Here is an 18,859-nt window from a genome sequence, read left to right as displayed (position 1 = left end):
AGAATCCTAAGCAGGCTCTGCACTGTCAGTGAAGAGCCCAATACGGGACTTGAACTCACACTGTGAGATCATGACCTGAGACAAAGCTGGACACCCAACCAACTGAGCTACCCAGGTGCCCCAGTTTTTCTGTCTTTAAAATGAAGAGGTACCGTCCAGCTCAAAGAATTGTGATTGAAGTGAAAATATTTGTGAAATGTACACAAATTCTTGCTGTTGGAATCCCCCCTGAAGGATATGTATCTAGCATATAAAGTTGAGCTTTCTAAATCACCTTCATAGCATGGATTTCAGGGATGAGTTAAACAAGTTAGGCTGGGTGTTGTCTTTTATTCCAGGGGAATTCTGCCTGGGGTGTTAGAGAATGTGATGAGCTAGTTCAGCAGTGAAATGTAACATCCTATTGGTTTGCCTTATTGAAAAAAACTTAGGAAATCAAAACTCTGTTTTTAAATTAAGGGACTTCATGTGAACAGCTTAAAATTAAAAGGAAAAATGGATAATTAAGCTTTTTAAAAAATAATAGTTGTATATATTCTGTACAAAATAGTGCAGGAGGCTGGCTTTGCTCATGTTTGTTTAAAAGGGGGAGTTGACTAGTTTTCAGCTTGCAAGTGGGAGTGTCTAGTCAGTGTTTTTCTTTCTACATAGAAAGTTAACAGGACTCTGACACATCAGAGTTTGTACGAAAAGCTTAGGGAACTGTTGGACACATTTCTCGCAGAATGATGGGGCAGCTCATGAAAAATGATCAAGACTGGAACGCCAAGCTGGTGGGGCTGATGTGCTGTATGGGTTAGTAGTCTCACCTGTAATACCACTTTCATGTTTGCAGAACTGAGAAAGGAAAGTTGCATTCCCTGTGTTGGTTCGTGTGGCGGGAGTTTAGCAGACTGTGGGGCACCCTTCAGAAATCTGGCCAGGCTCACATAACCACTTCCGAGGCTCCCTGGAGAGATTTTTCACCATATTGTTGTCATAGGATATGTGTTTAAATAATATTAATATTTACTTTACATGTGATACTAAGTGGATTTAATTTTGATTGGATTTTACTGAAAACCAGGCAGTGTAGTTTGTAATAATAATCAGTGCTCTTTTTGCACGTTTGTGTTTTTCCAAATTCTCTTTGTGTTCTGTGTCATTACATGTTTTCAGCCAGGTTGTACTTTTTTAATGTGCTTGTAGATGTATATTTTTACTTAGTACTTACTCTATAAATGAAATAGTTTTCCAGTAGAGGAATATTATAAAAATTCATTCAGAAAAATAACTGGATAGTCTGTAAAACCAGTAAAATCAGTTAAAATCTCAGGAATTGTTTTCCTTTTTTGTTGTCATAGTAACATTGCCCTAAATATAAATCTCAAAGTTAGACATCCCTTACTGAAGTGAAATAAAGAAGCATTATGAGACTTGTAATTGGAAAATTAGATGGTGTAATCTGGAATACTCCCTTTTGAAATAACTCCCTTTTGAAATAATGCCTATGGAAAGTGGCAAATCACATTCTCCCCAGACTTAAATTATTCTCTGATTGTAAGTTGCTTTCCTGAGGAAAGTTGAGGCCCTTAAAGTTGACATTACCTCTTTCCTCATTATTGTAGCACTGTGGGAGGCTTCTAGCATTTAAAAGAACTTGATATACTTGAATGGGAGTCATCTAGGTTTATTAGGGTTTGAAAGAAAAGATTTAGGTTTGTTACTGGTAGAAAACGGTATCAGAACCTACAAATTGTGTGTGTTACTTAGCTTAAACCTTCTCCCCTTATGCATGTACTTTAGTTGTGAGTCATAATCCCCGGGTATTACCTCAGCATTACTTGCCAGATATTTAGCTCCCATCTTACATTTTCAGCGGTGTTTTTGAGTTCCTAGCAAAAACCACCACAGCCAAACCTGAGCAGTCAAAATAGCCTTTTTAGAGTTATGTATTATTTAAGTGAATCTCTTGTCTGTACTGGGAGGTAAATTGTTTGATTAAATCACCATTCTTGATAGATCATGTAGATAAGAAATTAATCAACATACGATTAGTTTTTAGAACATGTTCTACTTTTTCACATTCCTTAAAATATAGGACCACTTTTTATTAATTTAGAAAATAAGAAATATATTTTATTAACCATTATGTGCCAAGAGGAGAAGAGTTTATATAATGTGTATATGTTAAATTTAATGATAGAGAGTAAATTTGTTAGAGATTGTGTTATAACATGACGATTCAATAAATTAATAAAATTTTGGAGTAGAGTTACAGAAATGCCTTAATCCCATATTCTGTAACGTGATATGGAAGCTGTCTATTCTTTAACGATGAAGATTTTTAATTAATAATTCATGTTAATGTTTTTCTTGATGATTTAACATTAGGGTCCTAGATTATTAATTGGATAGGAATAATGCGGATATCGCTAAGAAGTGATTTTTCTTTTTCCCATACTCTGTTTTCTTTTTGCTGGAGGCTTGGAAAAGCACTGCCGGAAAGGTGATACGAGTGCTAGACTTTGGTGCAGGGGTTCTGTTGTTTTCATTCACTTGTCCAAAGTTCACTGGCATAGCAGGGCTAGATTCCTCAGCACCCAGTCTATGACTGAGTTGTGTTCAGCACTTCCATTTGAAAGTTGACAGTATGTTGGGATAGTGGAAGCAACTCTGAAGGGAATCATAACACGTGGGTTTTAACACATAGCTGGCTTCTGTCTTGCTAATCTACTTGTCCTCCTTGATTGCCCTGGGCAGGGTTGGTCTTTCTCTCAGCTGTGCTTGCTTACATGGTGAGTGCCACATCATTTGCTCAGTTAGTATGTTCATCACATTGCCTTCATGCCAGGTGCCTTATCTAGATGATGTCCTCCAGAGAGCAAGGGCCAGTGCTCTGTCAGCATGGTGATTCAAGTACCACTATGACACTGGGCTCATCATATGGCCCGATAGATGTTGGAATGAATGAGTAAATGAAAGATATATAGAATCTACATTTTAATCATAAGTAGGACTAATAGGTTGCTCCTTTTTCTTTGGTCTTGCCTTATGTACTAGTAATTTAGGTTCATTCTGAACTCTTTAGTAATGGCAAGGTTGAAAGACATTTAAAACACCATTATGCTTCATTTGCTTATTGTATGCAAGGATTTATGTATATAAATAATTACATATTATTATCTTGAACTCGATTGTGCTTTTTGAAACATAATTCCCATTATGGGCATATTTATTTGTTAAGTGCATAAAAACATTTTGGCGTCTACTGTGGGGTAGGCAAAGGTGAGTGAGGTATAGATGATACCCCAAAAGGGCCAACGGAAGAATTAATACATATTTTGTGAATGATTATGTTGGTTAACAATTATTGATAGCATTGGTCATAAGGAGAGTCATACCTAGAGATTTTACATTGAGAATTAGTGTTTTCATTTTCTCTGAATAAATATCCAGAAGTGGAATAGCTAGATCATGGGGTAGTTCTGTTTTTAATTTTTTTTGAGGTATCTCCATAGTGTTTTCCATAATGGCTGTACCAATTTATATTCCCACCAGCAGAGCATGAGAGTTCCTTTTCTCCACATTCCCTCCCACACTTGTTATTTCTTGTCTTTCTGATAACAGCCATTTTAAATAGGTGTGCAGTGATATCTTATTGTGGTTTTGATTTGCATTTCTCAGACAATTTGTGATGTTGAATGCCTTTTCATTTGCTTTTGGTTATCTGTGAATTCTACCAAACATTCAAAGATTTAATAGCTATTCTCAAATTATTTCTAAAAATTGAAGGGGAGGGAACATTTCCCAAACTCATTTTATAAGGCCAGCATTACATGGATACCAAAACGGAGATTAGGATACCACAAAAAAGAAAATTACAGGCCAATATCACTGATGAACTTAGATGCAAAATTGCTCAACAAAATATTAACAAACTGAATTCAACAATACATTAAAAGGATCATACATCATAATCAAGTGGGATTTATTCTGAGGATGCAAAGATGGTTCAACATTTGCAAATCAGTCAAAATGAGGGGTGTAAGGATGGCTCGGTTGAGTGTATGACTCTTGATTTCAGCTCAGGTCATGATCCCAGGGTCACGAGGTCGAGCCCTGTGTTGGGCTCCATGCTGAGCGTAAAGACTGCTTAAGATTCTCCCTCTCCCTTTCCCTCCACCTATCCCCCAACTCTCTCTCTCCAAAAAAAATCAAAATGGTACACCACATTAATAAAATGAAGGATAAAAATTATATTATCTCAATATTTGAGAAAAAGCATTTGACAGTTTTCAGCATCCATTATGATAAAAAGTAAAGTGGGTATAAAGGGAACATACCACAATATAATAAAGGCCACATATGCCAAACCCACAGCTAACATACTCAACAGTGAAAGCTGTATGGTCTTGGACTTTTGTTTGTTGGGACTGTTTTTGGTTACTGATTCAGTCATCTTACTGATAATTTTTCTATTCAGATTTTCTATTTCTTTATGATTCGTTCTTGGAAAATTGTATGTTTTTTGGGAATTTATCCATTGTAGGTTTAATTTGTTGGTATATAATTTGTTCATAGTAATCTCTTAATGATTCTTTGTATTTTCTTTGGTATCAGTTACAACTTCTCTTTCATTTCTAATTTTATTTATTTGAACTCTCTTTTTTTTCTGGGTAAGTCTAGGTAAAGTTTGTCACCTTTATCTTTTTAAAGAGCCAGCTCTTAATTTCATTGATCTTTTTTTTATTGTGTTTTTGTTTTTTTTCAGTCTCTATTTTATGTATAGATGATCCCTGACATATTATGGTTCGATTTAGAATTTTTCAACTTTACTACAGTGTGAAAGTGATATGCATTCAGTAGGAACCATACTTTGAATTTTGGTCTTTTTCTTTAAAAAAAAATCTTTTTTTTTAATGTTTATCTTTGAGAGAGAGAGAGAGAATATGAATGGGAGAGGAGCAGAGAGAGAGGGAGACATAGAATCTGAGGCAGGCTCCAGGCTCTGAGCTGTCAGCACAGAGTCCAACGCGGAGCTTGAACGCATGAACCGCAGGATCATGACCAGAGCTGAAGTCAGACCCTCAACTGACTGAGTCACTCTCTCAGTTTGGTCTTTTTCTGAGGTTGTGATAGGTGGTACAATGCTCTCTCATGATGCTGGGCAGTGTCAGTTGCAGCTCTCAATCAGGCATGTGATCACAAAGGTAAACAACTGATATACTTAAAACCATTATGTTTCTTGTTTCAGTACAGTATTTAATAAATTACATGATGAATTGGCACTTACTATAAAATAGGCTTTGTGTTAGTTGATTTTGCCCAACAGTAGGCTAAGAAGTGTTCTGAGCATGTTTAAGGTAGGCTAAGCTAAGCTAAGCTTGGTGTTACATAGGTTTTGGCATAATATATACATAATCAACCTATGATATTTTCAATTTCTGATGGGGTTATCAGGATATAACCCCATTATAAGTTGAGGAAGTATTTTCCACTCTGATCTTTATTATTTTCTGCCTTCTAACTTTGGGCTTTGTTTGCTTTTAGTTTTTGGTTCCTTTAGGTGTAAAGTTAGATTATTTGAACTTTTCATTGTTTCTTGAGACAGGCCTATATTTCTGTGAACTTCCCTCTTAGAACTGCTTTTGCTATGGGGCACCTGGGTGACTCTGTCGGTTGAGTGTCTGACTTTGGCTCAGGTCATGATCTCGCGGTCTGTGAGTTCGAGCACCATGTCAGGCTCTGTGCTCACAGGCCTGGAGCCTGCTTCAGATTCTGTGTCTCCCTCTCTCTCTATGCCTCCCCTGCTCATGCTCTTTCTCTGTCTCAAAAATAAATAATAAAAAAAAAACATTAAAAAAAACTGCTTTTGCTGTATCCCACACATTTTGGAATGTTGTATTTCCATTTTCTTTTGTCTCAAGGTATTTTTTGATTACCCCTTTGATTTATTTTTTAATTGACCTATTGGTTGGTAGCATGTTGTTTAAGCTCCATGTACTTATGGTTTTTCCACTTTTGTTCTTGTAATTAATTGCTAGTTTCATACCATTGTGGTCAAAGAAGATGCTTGACATGATTTTAATCTTAAGTTTATTGAGACTTGTTTTTTGGTCTAATATTTGATCTATCCTGGAGAATGTTCCATGTGTACTTCAGAAGAATGTGTATTCTGCTGCTTTTGGATAGAATATTCTGTATATATGTATTACATCTATCTGGTCTGCTGTATCAATTAAGGCCAGTGTTTCCTTATTAATTTTCTGTCTGGATGATCCATCCATTGATATTAGTGGGGTGTTAAAGTCCCATACTACTACTGTATTGCTTTCAATTTCTCCCTTTAGGTCTTGTTAATATTTGCTTTATATTTTTAGATGCTTCTATGTTGGGTGCATAAATATTTTAAGTTTTACATCCTTTTGTCGGATGGACCTTTTATCATTATGTAATGTCCTTCTTTGTCTCTTATACAGTCTTTGTTTTAAAGTCTAGTTTATCTGATGTAAGTATAGCCATAGCAGCTTTTTTTTGTTTCTATTTGGATAGAGTATGTTTTCCATACCTTCACTTTCAGTTTGTGTGTGTCCTTAGATCTGAAGTGAGTCTCTTGTATGCAATGTATAGATAAGTCTTGTTTCTTAAATCCATTCAGCCACTCTGTGTCTTTTGATTGGAGAATTTAGCCCATTTACATTTAAATCTATAATTGATAAGTATATACTTCCTGTCATTTTGTTCATTGTTTTCTGGCTATTTTTATAGTTCCCCTGTATTCCTTTCATCTTTTGCTTTCTTACCTTGTAATTTGATGACTTTTGTTTAGTGTTATGTTTAGTTTCCTTTGTCATTATCTTTTGTGTATCCACTCTAGGTTTTTGCTTTGTGGTTACCATGAGGTTCAGCTATTTCATTCTTATATATAACAGTTTTATCAATTTTATGTTGATAGTAAAATTTGAGGACATTCTCAAAATTGTACCTTTTTACTTTCCCCCCACCCTCATGTTTTGTGTTCTTGATGCCATATTTTACATATTTTGTCCCTTAACTTGCTATTGTAGTTACTGTTAATTTTACCACTTTTATCTTTTAACCTTCATAATAGATATATGAGTGGTAAATCCACTACCTTTATTATATATTTGCTTTCTCAGTGCAATTTTTACTTTCATATGTTTTCTTCTTGCTATTTAGTGCCTTTTCAGCTTGAAGAAGTTTCTTGGAAGGACAGTTCAGTGGTGATGAATACCTTTAGCCTTTGACTCTCTAGGAAACTCTTTGTCTCTTTGAATTCTGAACGATAAACTTGCTGGGTAGAATATTCTTGGTTGGAAGTTTTTTCCTTTTTTCCTTTCTTTTGAATATATCATGCCACTCCCTTCTGGCCCACAATGTTTCTGCTGAAAAATCAGCTTATAGTCTTACAGGATTTCCCTTGTATGTAGCAAGTTGTCTTTATCTTGCTGCTTTTAAGATTCTATCTTTTTCTTTAACTTTTGACATTTTAATTATAATGTCTCTTGGAGTGGGTTTCTTTGGATTCATCTTGTTTGGGATTTTCTGTACTTCCTCGACCTGGATGTCTCCTTCCTTCCTTAGGTTAGGGAAATTTTCAGCCATTATTTCTTCAAAAAAGTCTTTTGCCCTTTTCTCTCTTTCTTTCTCTCTCTCCTCCTTCTGGGATTGCTATAATGTAAATGTTTCTGCTTGATGTTGTTTTATAGGTCCCTTAAGCTGTCTCCCCTTTAAAAATTATTTTTTTTTCTTTTTTGCTTTTGTGTTTGGGTGAGTTCCACTGCCCTGTTTTCCAGGTCACTGATCTCTTCTTCTGCTTCGTCTAATTTGCTTTTGAACCCCTCTGATGTGTTTTTTAGTTCAGTTGTTCTATTCATCAGCTCTATAACTTCTATTTGGTATATTCTTATATATATATATGTTTTTATCTTTGTTGAAGTTCATCTGTTCTTCTCTCAAGTTCTGTATCTTAATGACCATTACTCAAACTTTTATCAGGTAAGTTACTTATCTCCATTTCATTAAGTTTTTTTTCCTGGGGTCTTATCTTGTTCTTTTGCTTGGGAGATATTCCTCAGTTCCCTCATTTTGCTTGTCTCTCTGTGTTCATTTCTGTGTATCAGGCAAATCACCTACCTCTCTCAGTCTTGAAGGAGTGGTTTTGTATAGGCAATGAACTTTATCATTCAACCTTGCCCTACCTCTTGGTTGTCTCTCAAACCTTTGTGATTATTCAAGCAGCCTACTTTATTCTTGACAGGTCTCAGTTGTTGAGATTGTGCGAATTCCTCTCAGTGTTTCAAAGGGAGTAATCTCAGCCAGCATTTATTTTCCAGCTCATTGGAAACCAGACCCTGAGGCAGGTCTGGCATACCTTTTAAAGTATGCAAATATATACAGTCCTGTGGGACCACAGTCATAACTTCTGCTGGGCTTGCAGACCACATGATTTAGAGATGTCCTTTTGGCAACAGTTGCAAAACTCAGAGCTCCAGATAAGTGTATAAGCTCCTGTCTGGGAGGTACCTGTGAGCTGTAGCAAGGCAGAGGGAGAGTGCAGAGATGCGTCTTCCAGACTATATTGTCTGAGAACTCCTCTGTGGTTTACAGCCGTATGGTAAACCTGAAGCCTGCCCCTCTGGCTAATGCTCCAAGAACAGTAAATAGGCATTTTTCACAGGAAGACTGGGGGCATGTTTCAGTCTAATATTTGTGCTTTGCCCTGGGGGTGGTAGCTTGCCAGAAACTATCTCTTCTGTTGTTTTAGTTTCATGGAGCCCAGCAATGCAGTCCACACTGGCCACCAGAGACAAGTGCTTAAGGGGTCACTCCTGTGTGCACTGTGTGTGCCCACTGGCTTTGGCTGAGTCAAAGGGGAGCCTAGGGCTGGGGCTAGCCCACAACCTTCAGCAGTGCTTTGGGGGAGCCTGGGGTGATATAAGTCTGCCTGCCGGCTGAAGTGGAGCTGGGCCACAGGGCACTTGGCTGCCTCAGTTGGAAGAGCGACTCTTGATCTCAGAGTTGTGGTTTTGAGCCTCATGTTGGATGTAGAGATTACTAAAAAAAAAAACAAACAAAAAACAAAAAACAAAAGTAGCTGAAGTGGGGCTGTAGTGGGGGGAGGATGGTGAGGGGGGTACAGAGAAGTTGTGTGGGGGTTGGGAAAGCCCAGTAGGATGAGCAAGATGAGGGAGTCCAAAAATGGTGCCTGCCAATACTGGTGCTAGCAAACTGGTGTGAGAGTAAAAAAATGACAGTACCTCCATATCCAGAGAAAATTTCAGTATGCCCCTGCACCTCCAGCAGAAGCTTTAAGATGAGCTAATGAATCTTCTCATGTGGTCTAGGTGCATTTTTAAATTGCTGCTTTTGTGCTGAGTGACTGGGTGATTGAGTCCTTTAAGGGTAGACTTTCTCTGTTCCCCACAGCCTTTTGGGTCTCTTGGATATAAGCCCTGTTATTTTTTAAAGCCATATGTCTTGGGGGCACATTTCTCTGGTGCAGGTTCCAAAGGTTGTGGTGTCTGATGTGGGACACAGGTATTTTGCCAGTCAGAGAGATGCTCCATATTTGTGAGATCTCTGCTGGTTGTGGGTCATTGCACCAGCGAAACCGTGTCTCTGCCTCTCCTACCTGTCTCAGTGTGGTTCTTTTGTCCTTTGTTGTAGAGGAGATGTTCAGCTAGTTTTCAGGTCCCTTTCAGAGGGAATTCATCCACATGTGGCTGTAGATTTGGTGTGTCAGTAAGAGAAGGTGAATTTAGGATGTTGCTACACAGCTATCTGAATCCAATCCCCTTAACAATGTCCATAAATACTTTTAATAAATAGAACAAATTTTTCAAAGGCACTTCTGCTCCATTAAAATAGTTTAAGGACACTCAGGGATGAAGAATGAGGAGGAAGAGAGTGAGACATAGCCTACCCCTAGGGAAAGAATAGAGAGCTTCAAACTGTGGCAGAGAAGGAGAGAAGACCACCAAGGAAGAAGAAAGTACTATCCCAGATGCATAAAGGAGGAAGAATGGAAACGAGTATGTAGGGAATTGCTGCCTAGAACCAGGAAGGAAGAAGGTAGTGTAGTTTTGAATGTCAGTTCTGGGTGTTGGAAGATTATGGTTCTCTTTTGAAATAATTGTTGAAGAACCACAATATTCTAGTGTTCTTTCTCTTTAAATCACAAGAAGCCATCCCTCAGCCTTCTGTGTACCATGTCTGTGTTAACTAGGGTGTATCATACTGAGGATCTAGTTGGGGTATTCTTTTTTACCAAACAATTCAAAACTGGGAGTCTAGGAGAAAAGCAGTATGGTTAGTCATTAAACCAGAGTTTATTTCGGCCAACGGACCTGAATGTAATTATCACAGTTTTAAATATTTTGTTGAATATGCATAGTTTAACCTCTCTTAAATCTTGTTTTCCTCTTTTGTGAGATGGCAATGACACTACCTACTCTTCCCTCTTTTAGTTGGAAGACCAGATGGGATGTAATATGTGGTCAAGTGCTTTGTGAAGTTCAATGCAAGGGCTCACCTGAAGGTAGTAAGGTTTTTGTTACACAACTTCCTGGTTGTGATAGTTGTGATGGAGTATATGCAACAGAATGCGCAGAGGGGTTTGTCTAATGGAGTAGCACTGGCAAATACAACACTGGGCAGAGACCAGTCTGACAGATGGATCTCTAACCTTCTTACAGATAGCTGTAAGTTGGCAAAATTTAACAGGAAAATTCAAGTGTACTAACCGGTATTTTTCGAATACCTTTCATAATCACAGTTGAAGTCGTAGTTTTTACCAACCTCATTTTATATCTTTTTTTCCCCCTTCCAGATGAACGGGACAAAGTTCAAAAGAAAACGTTTACAAAATGGATAAATCAGCATCTCATGAAGGTCAGTTTATTATTTTCACATCTTGGAATTGTTTTGCTTACTTTAATTTATTGTGCAGTAATGTATAACTCTGAAGCATTGCTTTTCTTTTTTTTAAAAAAATTTTTTAATGTTTATTTTTCTTTGAGAGAGAGAGTGACACAGTGCAAGTGGGGGAGGGGCAGAGAGAGAAGGAGACACAGAATCTGAAGCAGGCTCCAGCCTCTGAGCTGTCAGCACAGAGCCCGATGCAGGGCTCAAACTCACAAACTGTGAGATCGTGACCTGAGGTGAACTTAGATGCTTAACTGACTGAGCCACCCAGGCACCCCTAGCTTTTCTTTTTTTAAATTTTTTAAAATGTTTATTTATTTTTGAGAGGGAGAGAGAGACAGACAGACAGACAGAGTGCGGGCGGGGGAGGAGCAGAGATAGAGGGAGACACAGAATCCGAAGCAGACTCCAGCCTCTGAGCTATAAGCACAGAGGTTCCAACTGACGAATACAAGATCATGACCTGAGCCAAAGTTGGAGGCTTAACCACCTGAGCCACACAGGTGCCCCTGAAGCATAGCATTTCAATACCAACTTGAAAGTTTAAATTCCAGAGCATTTCATATGCATTTTAGGCATCTGTGATTACCTGGTGTGTGGCCTGTAGGTAATGATGAAGGTGAGAAAATAAGTACCCAGTGATTATAGTGCATTCTGTGATGTTAGAAAAACCTATTATTATCGGACTTAAAAAAAAATCTCAGCAGTTTAAGAAGTATGTAAATATTTATGTGTTAGGGCATGGAAAAACTGTAATTCTCCAGTAAGATTTTTTCTCTCTCAAGATTCAGACCAGGTTCTGGCCTCAGATTTATGTGGATGGCAGACAGTTACTTATATGAGAATAAAGATGGATTGTAGAGACTGAAGTCTAGACTTCTTTTTCTTCTTGTACTTAGTATGACATTGATATTGGCTTAATGTCTGTGTTTCTCTGTGTAGTAAATAGTTGTGGTTCTCAAATTAATATTTATTTGTGTGCTATGGGACACTTTGAGGATCTGATATAGGCTCTCTAGAAAAATACACATGCACACAAAATTTGCATACAGTTTCATGGAGTTATTGGATCCCACCCTATAAATCTCAGCTAAAGCACCTGTGTAACTTCGCAATGAACTATAAGTCACTTTTTTCCCCTCTTACAGACAGTCCTAAAGTTGGAAACAGGTAATGTTTTAAGTGTGAGACTTAGAAAGAGTTCTCTCTCTCACACACACACACACACACACACACACACACACACACACACACAAACCACATTATTTTGAATGTGGTTACATTCTTAAAGCTACTCTACTAATCGTATTTAAAGCATCATGTAGCAAAGTAGTACCAATAATGTACTAGCATCTAATAGCCTTCTATAAAAGTGATTCTTATTTCAAGGGACATATCAAAATTACCTGAGGGATGTTGTAGTCCCCTCTGTCTCACTACCCATTGACAAAATTCTTTCCCCAAATTCTGATATGTCCTTCAGGGAGGCCATGTCACCCACTCTCCAAGTGAGAATTTCTATAAAAAAAAAAAAGAGAGAATAAGTTCTGTTGTTGATGGGAGCTGAATCCTTTGATGTGTTGGCAAGAGATAAGAGGTTGAGACATTCTGCTTTATGATGGTTTTGTTAGGAAATATATTGTGAATACTAACAAAAGATACCAGCCGTGTACCTACCCTCTTTCAAGCTTTTGTCTAATCACACACAAAGTGTGAGTGGGACTCTTCCACAGGCTGGGGCATAGGTGGGCTGATTATGAGGTTAAGGGTATGGAACTTTGGAGCTGAAGACTGACAAGATTTCCCCATTTCTGAGGTGAATCCAAGGGAAGCAAAGTTTTTGATGAAGAGGTTCCCTTTTGGTGGCTGATGCCCTAGCAACCTTTGTAGCTGTGGCTGTGTAGGGGTGGGCATGTCAGTGGGCACAGAGGGTTGTCCTACATCTTCTGGAGCATAGCTGCTATACTTCCAGGTTGGTAATCACGTTACAACTGCTGGCAGTGGATGCCAAAGAGAAGTAGAAGTAGAAACACAGCCTCTATAGGAACCATAGCACGGGCCCTGGATAGGTATTTATTGAGAGTCTACTGTGTGCCAGGTGTGTTGGATCGGGCCATTCATTTTATAAGTAGTTCATAAATTGAATGGTTGAGTAAAAGGAGATTTCCATTGCTAAAAATGTCAAAATACCATTCGAGCTGCTAGAGGACAAAGGCTATATTATTTACTCCTAGGACCCATCGCAGTGTTTGGCAAGAGTATTCTCACTGTGTGTAATATATGTTGTAAACATTAAATCATTTAATTCTTCTAGCAGCTGCCCAAGGTGGTTTAATTTAGTGGTTATACACACATAGCCTTCAGAATCAGACAGCAAAGGTTCAAAGCCTGATTTACCTGGAATATGTGACCTGGTTTTGTTTTGTTTTGTTTTGTTTTGTTAAATAAAATGACAGATCTCAAGATTTAAAGTTTACTTTTGCTGCAACACAGTAAGAATGGGGAAAATATGTTATTTTTATGTGCAATAGCTATTAGATAGATGCCAATCCAACTGATGAGGGTTTCAGTCAGATTAGTTTATTTGTTTTTGTTTTTGTTTTTGTTTTTGTTTTTTGGAGTATGTTATAGGGTCAGAATTTAAAATTAACTCTTATTAAATGAGAATTCATTTTAGGGAGTGGGGGAAAGTCAGACTACATAGTCTTGGCTAACTACCACTGTCAGTTACTTACATTCTTGTTCTGATTTGGTCTAGTATCAGCTCAAAGTAGTCTTCCCTTATAATCTTAAGAATTGTGCACTGAGATTTCTGGCACAAAACTCAAATATGTGAGAACATAGTTTTTAATCTTTAATTCTTTTATGTCTGAAGTTATAGCTTTAACCTCAAGTGAAGAAAAATAATCCAATATCCTAAAACTTTTAGAGGCACCAGGCTGTTAAGGTTAGTTTTGTTGTTAGATAACCAGAGAAAGGGCAGCCTTCTGAGAACTTTTCCATGTTTCATTCAAGCATTGGTTGAGGAATGTTGCACTATGTTGTCAGCCTCTTTTGTCTCACTAAAAAAAAAAGAAAAAAGAAAAAAGATGCTGGATGCTTTTGCTCTAGGTAGCCATTTGGTTGTAATCCAATTAGTGGGAAATATAAAATAAGTATATGAATTTTAAGTAAAAATTTTCATATTTGAAAGTAGTATTTTTTCTGTATTGATTTTTTTATATTCTTCACTTGAAATATTGAACATCTTCAAGGGAGAAACAGAGAAAGGAGAGTAGCAGGTCCCATATATTTTTTGCCTTACCATATTCCTTTTCAGTGAATGAGAAGTATGTTATTTATAGAGTTTGCAATAAAATGGGATCATGGGAAAGGAGGACCACGACAAAGCGGTCAATAAAGTAAAAATGGGTAAGGAGAGAAAAAACTGGGAATGAAATCATTTAGATAATTGAATAATTCTACATGCCTTCTTTATGTTTTGTCACTTTTAACTGTAGTCACAAGTAGTCCTTAAACCATGGGGAAGGGAGGAAAATTACAGGAAAGGGGGAATTATAGGAAAAAAAGAGAGAAGGAGAGGCGAGGGAGGTGGTTAAAGGGGGAAGAGAGGGCAGGAATGGCTGTCTTGTGCACTAGGAGTGCTCTCTCACAGCCCCAGAGTTGTGCCTCGGGATGGCTCTGTGGGGCCCAGGGTCTGGAGACCCTGCCCTTGGCTCAGCTGCCTGGGAGTGCTAATTCCAGCTAGGAATTATTCTCCATCTTCTGAAATAATTCTTACAAAGTTTGCCTTTTCTAAGCTATTGTTTTATTTATTTTAATTTATTTTATTTTACCCTGTTCTCTCCACCACAGTTTTGCCTCCAGGGAGAACTGTCCTGGGAGAACTCCAGGGAGTTCTGCTTGTTTGGGCAGTGAGGTGATTGAGAGGTTTAGTCCCAGAACAGACTCCTTTACTGAGTTTTTCTTCTCAGGTGATAACTTATATATTCTGGTAACTTAGAGCAAATTGTCTTTGAAAGAAGAATGTCTCCTTCAAAGTTGCTAGTCTGTGACATGTAAGCCAAAGATGGGAGGCAAGAGAGGTTAGACAGACAGGGGGTTGTGTCCAGGCTTTGCAGTTTACTATTTGTGTGACCTTAACCTTCTTAGGTTCTCCTCTGTAAAATGGTGGCAGTGATAGATTAGTGTGAGGAGTTAAAGGACATAATCCATTTAAGCATAAAGCATGATAACTGGCACATTGTATAAGTTGCCTCTGGAACCCTTCTGCCTCCCTCATCCAAGTCCCTTTCCTTGCCTCAAGTACTTTCCCTTTTAGTTTATTCATTTTAGAAAAAGCTGGGGTTTAGGTTCAGAACCTGTTGAGGAGATAGATTGACCTATTGCCTTCTTGCCTTAGAGTCCTGCTGGGACACTGAAGAATTACTTATTTGAGGTAATCCTGTTAGCTGTACCTTCCTCTCCTCCCTATACCCTGCGCCCAGTCATTTATGGGTTGATCTTGGGGCTCACAGTTCTTTTTTATTCCTCTCTTTCCTCTTCTCCCACACACTCTCCTCACAGAAAGGGAATCAGTGAAGACCCACCATACTTCTGAAAGGTTGGCCATTTTTATTCCTCAGTTGTGATTTCACTTAGATTCACAACTGGAGGGCATCTTCCACATCCTCCAATTTTCTTCCTTCATTTACAGAAGGGAAAGCTTTCCACACCAACTTTTACTGGGAGAGCTGCACCAGAAGTCCTGGGATGAGAATACAAATTAGAATGAGGGGCTGTGTCCGGTGTTTGTTTTCCGTGTGCAGTGTGAGATGTTGCAGATCTGCCAGCAGGTCTCCCTTGGCTATGAGGTTATGTTTACTTTTTTCTGCCTATGGTTTTAACTACTTGTAATTACTCCCTGTGATTTAGGAAGTTATGGTTTATGCAGCTGCAAAATAGCATATGCCCAGTGCTTAGGGGATGATTCTGGCATGGTCAGTTTTTAAAAGTTTATATGACTGAGAAAGGTAAACACTGTAAAGTTTATAAATGATTGATTGAGTTACTATTATATCCATGTGTATAAACATTTTTTTCCTTAAAATATTTGGTTAGGATTTTTTTTTTTATAAAAAAAACCATATTAAAAATATAGCCTTGATTTATATTCATCATAGCTAAAATTACATTTTAAAGTAAATAGATTGCTTAATTAAAACTTCCATTTGCTGTGAACAAGATGACTCTGGCATTTTTCTAAATATATTTAAATTTTAGTGTTCTGGTATTTCAGTTGTAGGACTAAGCCTGTCCTTAAACTGATTGTTCTGGCAAGAGTGTTTTCCTTTTGAGTCATTATTTTTCAGAATACTTTTATTAAGGGGTGCGTGGGTACCTCAGTCGGTTGAGTGTCTGACTTCAGCTCAGGTCATGATCTCATACTCCGTGAGTTCGAGCCCCACGTCAGGCTCTGTGCTGACAGCTCAGAGCCTGGAGCCTGCTTCAGATTCTGTGTCTCCCCCTCTCTCTGCCCCACCCCTGCTCATGCTCTGTCTCTCTCTCTGTCTCAAAAAAAAAAAAAAAACACCATAAAAAAAAGAATACTTTTATTAAAATCCAGTTGACACATTCAAGTCTGTTTTCCTCTGTAAGTCTCTTCACACCCTGAGTAGACTGGATTGTTTACCTTGCAAATTGGATATTGAGGTAAACTACTGGTTTAGGTAACATTTATGTATTGTTATTAGCATAATTTTAATTATAGTATTAAAAAACATGAGCTTCGGGGCGCCTGGGTGGCGCAGTCGGTTAAGCGTCCGACTTCAGCCAGGTCATGATCTCGCGGTCCGTGAGTTCGAGCCCCGCGTCGGGCTCTGGGCTGATGGCTCAGAGCCTGGAGCCTGTTTCCGATTCTGTGTCTCCCTCTCTCTCTCTGCCCCTCCCCCGTTCATTCTCTGTCTCTCTCTGTCCCAAAAATAAATAAAACGTTGAAAAAAAATTAAAAAAAAAAAAGTTTAAAAAAAAAACAAAAAAACAAAACAAAACAAAAAAAAACCATGAGCTTGTTGTTATCAAAAATGTTTGTGACTTCACTTAGCTAAATTTTACCCAGAGGGTTGTTCTAAAACATAAAATTGATGACAGTCTTCTATTACTTACAGTATTTTTTATGTCCATTTTACCTATGGAAGTTTATAAATTAGAGGATCTTCTATCACTTTTTAGTTTTTTTGTGATCACATGCAATTCTGTCTTGCTGTCTAGAAATCAACAAGACCATAGTATAAGAAATAGCACCTAAGGTTTAAATACCCGTGATTTAACTTTTGCCTTACTCTGGTGAAAACAAGAAACAATGAAGCCATTTTTTTGTTTGTTTATTGTTTATTTATTTATTTTTATTTTTAAAAAAAAATTTTTTTTTTCAACGTTTATTTATTTTTGGGACAGAGAGAGACAGAGCATGAACGGGGGAGGGGCAGAGAGAGAGGGAGACACAGAATCGGAAACAGGCTCCAGGCTCTGAGCCATCATCCCAGAGCCCGACGCGGGGCTCGAACTCCTGGACCGCGAGATCGTGACCTGGCTGAAGTCGGACGCTTAACCGACTGCGCCACCCAGGCGCCCCTATTTATTTATTTTTAGAGAGAGAGAATGCATGTGTATGTGTGCCTGTGAGATAGGGAGGGGCAGAGAGAGAGGGAGAGAGAAAATACCAGCCAGGCTCTGAGCTGTCAGCGCAGAGCCCAACCAGGAGCTTGATCTCATAATTAATGAGATCATGACCTGAGACAAAATAGTTGGATGCTTAACTGACTGATCCACCAAGAGGGCCCAATTTTCTGAAATACTTCAACAGTTATCAAAGATCAGAAGATTCTCTTTAATTGTTGACTTGGACCCAGAATTAGCATTTGAGCCATGGCTGAGAGGCTGCATTAAAGAGGAATAATTGAAGGGGCTGAACAATTTTTAGAACGTTGGAATCTGAAGAAGTCCTTACAAGGGGCTTTCCTTACCTTGGATCCATCTAACTGGCAGTTTATAGTAGAGATAGATTCCTCAGTACTGGTTAGCTATACTGTAAGTTTATTCCTTAATGTTGTATAATAGAATATTTGGTCTGAATTTTAATTTATTGATATATAAATGCATTTGGAGCGGAAGAGGCCCCGGGTTCCAATATTGCACCACACCCTATTTGGTATTAACCTGCTTGGTTGCCACATGGGAGACACCCAACTGACTATCTGATTTTTGTCTCTGTTCCATCATATCTTTGGAACTCTTCATTTACTCATAGCATGGATATTCTTTGCCTACATTTTAAAGTCAACGACTTCATGGCTACACTGAATCAATTACACCATTCTTTATTTTCTGATTTGGTGGCTAGAAGGAAATGTAAATCCTCATGCTGAGAACATAGTGATAGCGTTCAGAGAATAGAGAAAAAGCTCTAATTTGCTCCGTGTTCTTGACCATCACATTCTTCTTGAGTGATTTTATATCTGTGGGCACAGATGAGATGGGAGAATATTTGAAGCATTGACTTCATAAAGGGTAATGATAAATACACCTTCTGAAAGTATAAGACAGTGCTTTGGTTCTTAGAGTCTGTAAATAAGATATATTTTTTAAAGATCTTAGACTTATATGAGTGGTTCTTAAACTCTAGCTCCATCAGACTCACTTGGAGGGCTTGTTACAATAGATTACTGGGCCTTACCTGAGAGTTTCTGATTTACTAGACTGGGGATAAGGCCTAAAAATTTCCATTCTAACAAGTTCCAGGAATTCGTGTTTCTAATAAAATGCTGATGCTGGTAAGTTGGGGGCATATTTTGAGAACCCCTGTCATAGACAAATGGATAAATATTTCAATAACCATCAGTTTTATTATAACCAGCAAATATTCTAATATGGTTTAGAAAATAATAGCAAT

The 18,859-nt window shown here is 38.1% G+C and overlaps 1 protein-coding gene across 18 annotated transcripts in view; it reads left to right on the top strand.

Annotated features, from left to right (window-relative positions):
- The window catches only part of DST (dystonin), a 496,232-nt gene that overhangs the window by 217,665 nt on the left and 259,708 nt on the right, over positions 1-18,859 (top strand). For all 18 annotated transcript variants that reach the window (XM_043591694.1, XM_043591680.1, XM_043591693.1 and 15 more), the window contains one exon: positions 10,835-10,896. In XM_043591694.1, the coding sequence (XP_043447629.1) occupies positions 10,835-10,896 (62 nt within the window). The remainder of the gene's footprint in view (positions 1-10,834; positions 10,897-18,859) is intronic.

Source organism: Prionailurus bengalensis, chromosome B2 (assembly GCF_016509475.1).
Source record: "Prionailurus bengalensis isolate Pbe53 chromosome B2, Fcat_Pben_1.1_paternal_pri, whole genome shotgun sequence".
In the NCBI taxonomy this organism is placed as follows: domain Eukaryota; kingdom Metazoa; phylum Chordata; class Mammalia; order Carnivora; family Felidae; genus Prionailurus; species Prionailurus bengalensis.
Note: the sequence above shows the minus strand (reverse complement) of the source record. Positions and strands in the feature narration are given on the sequence as shown.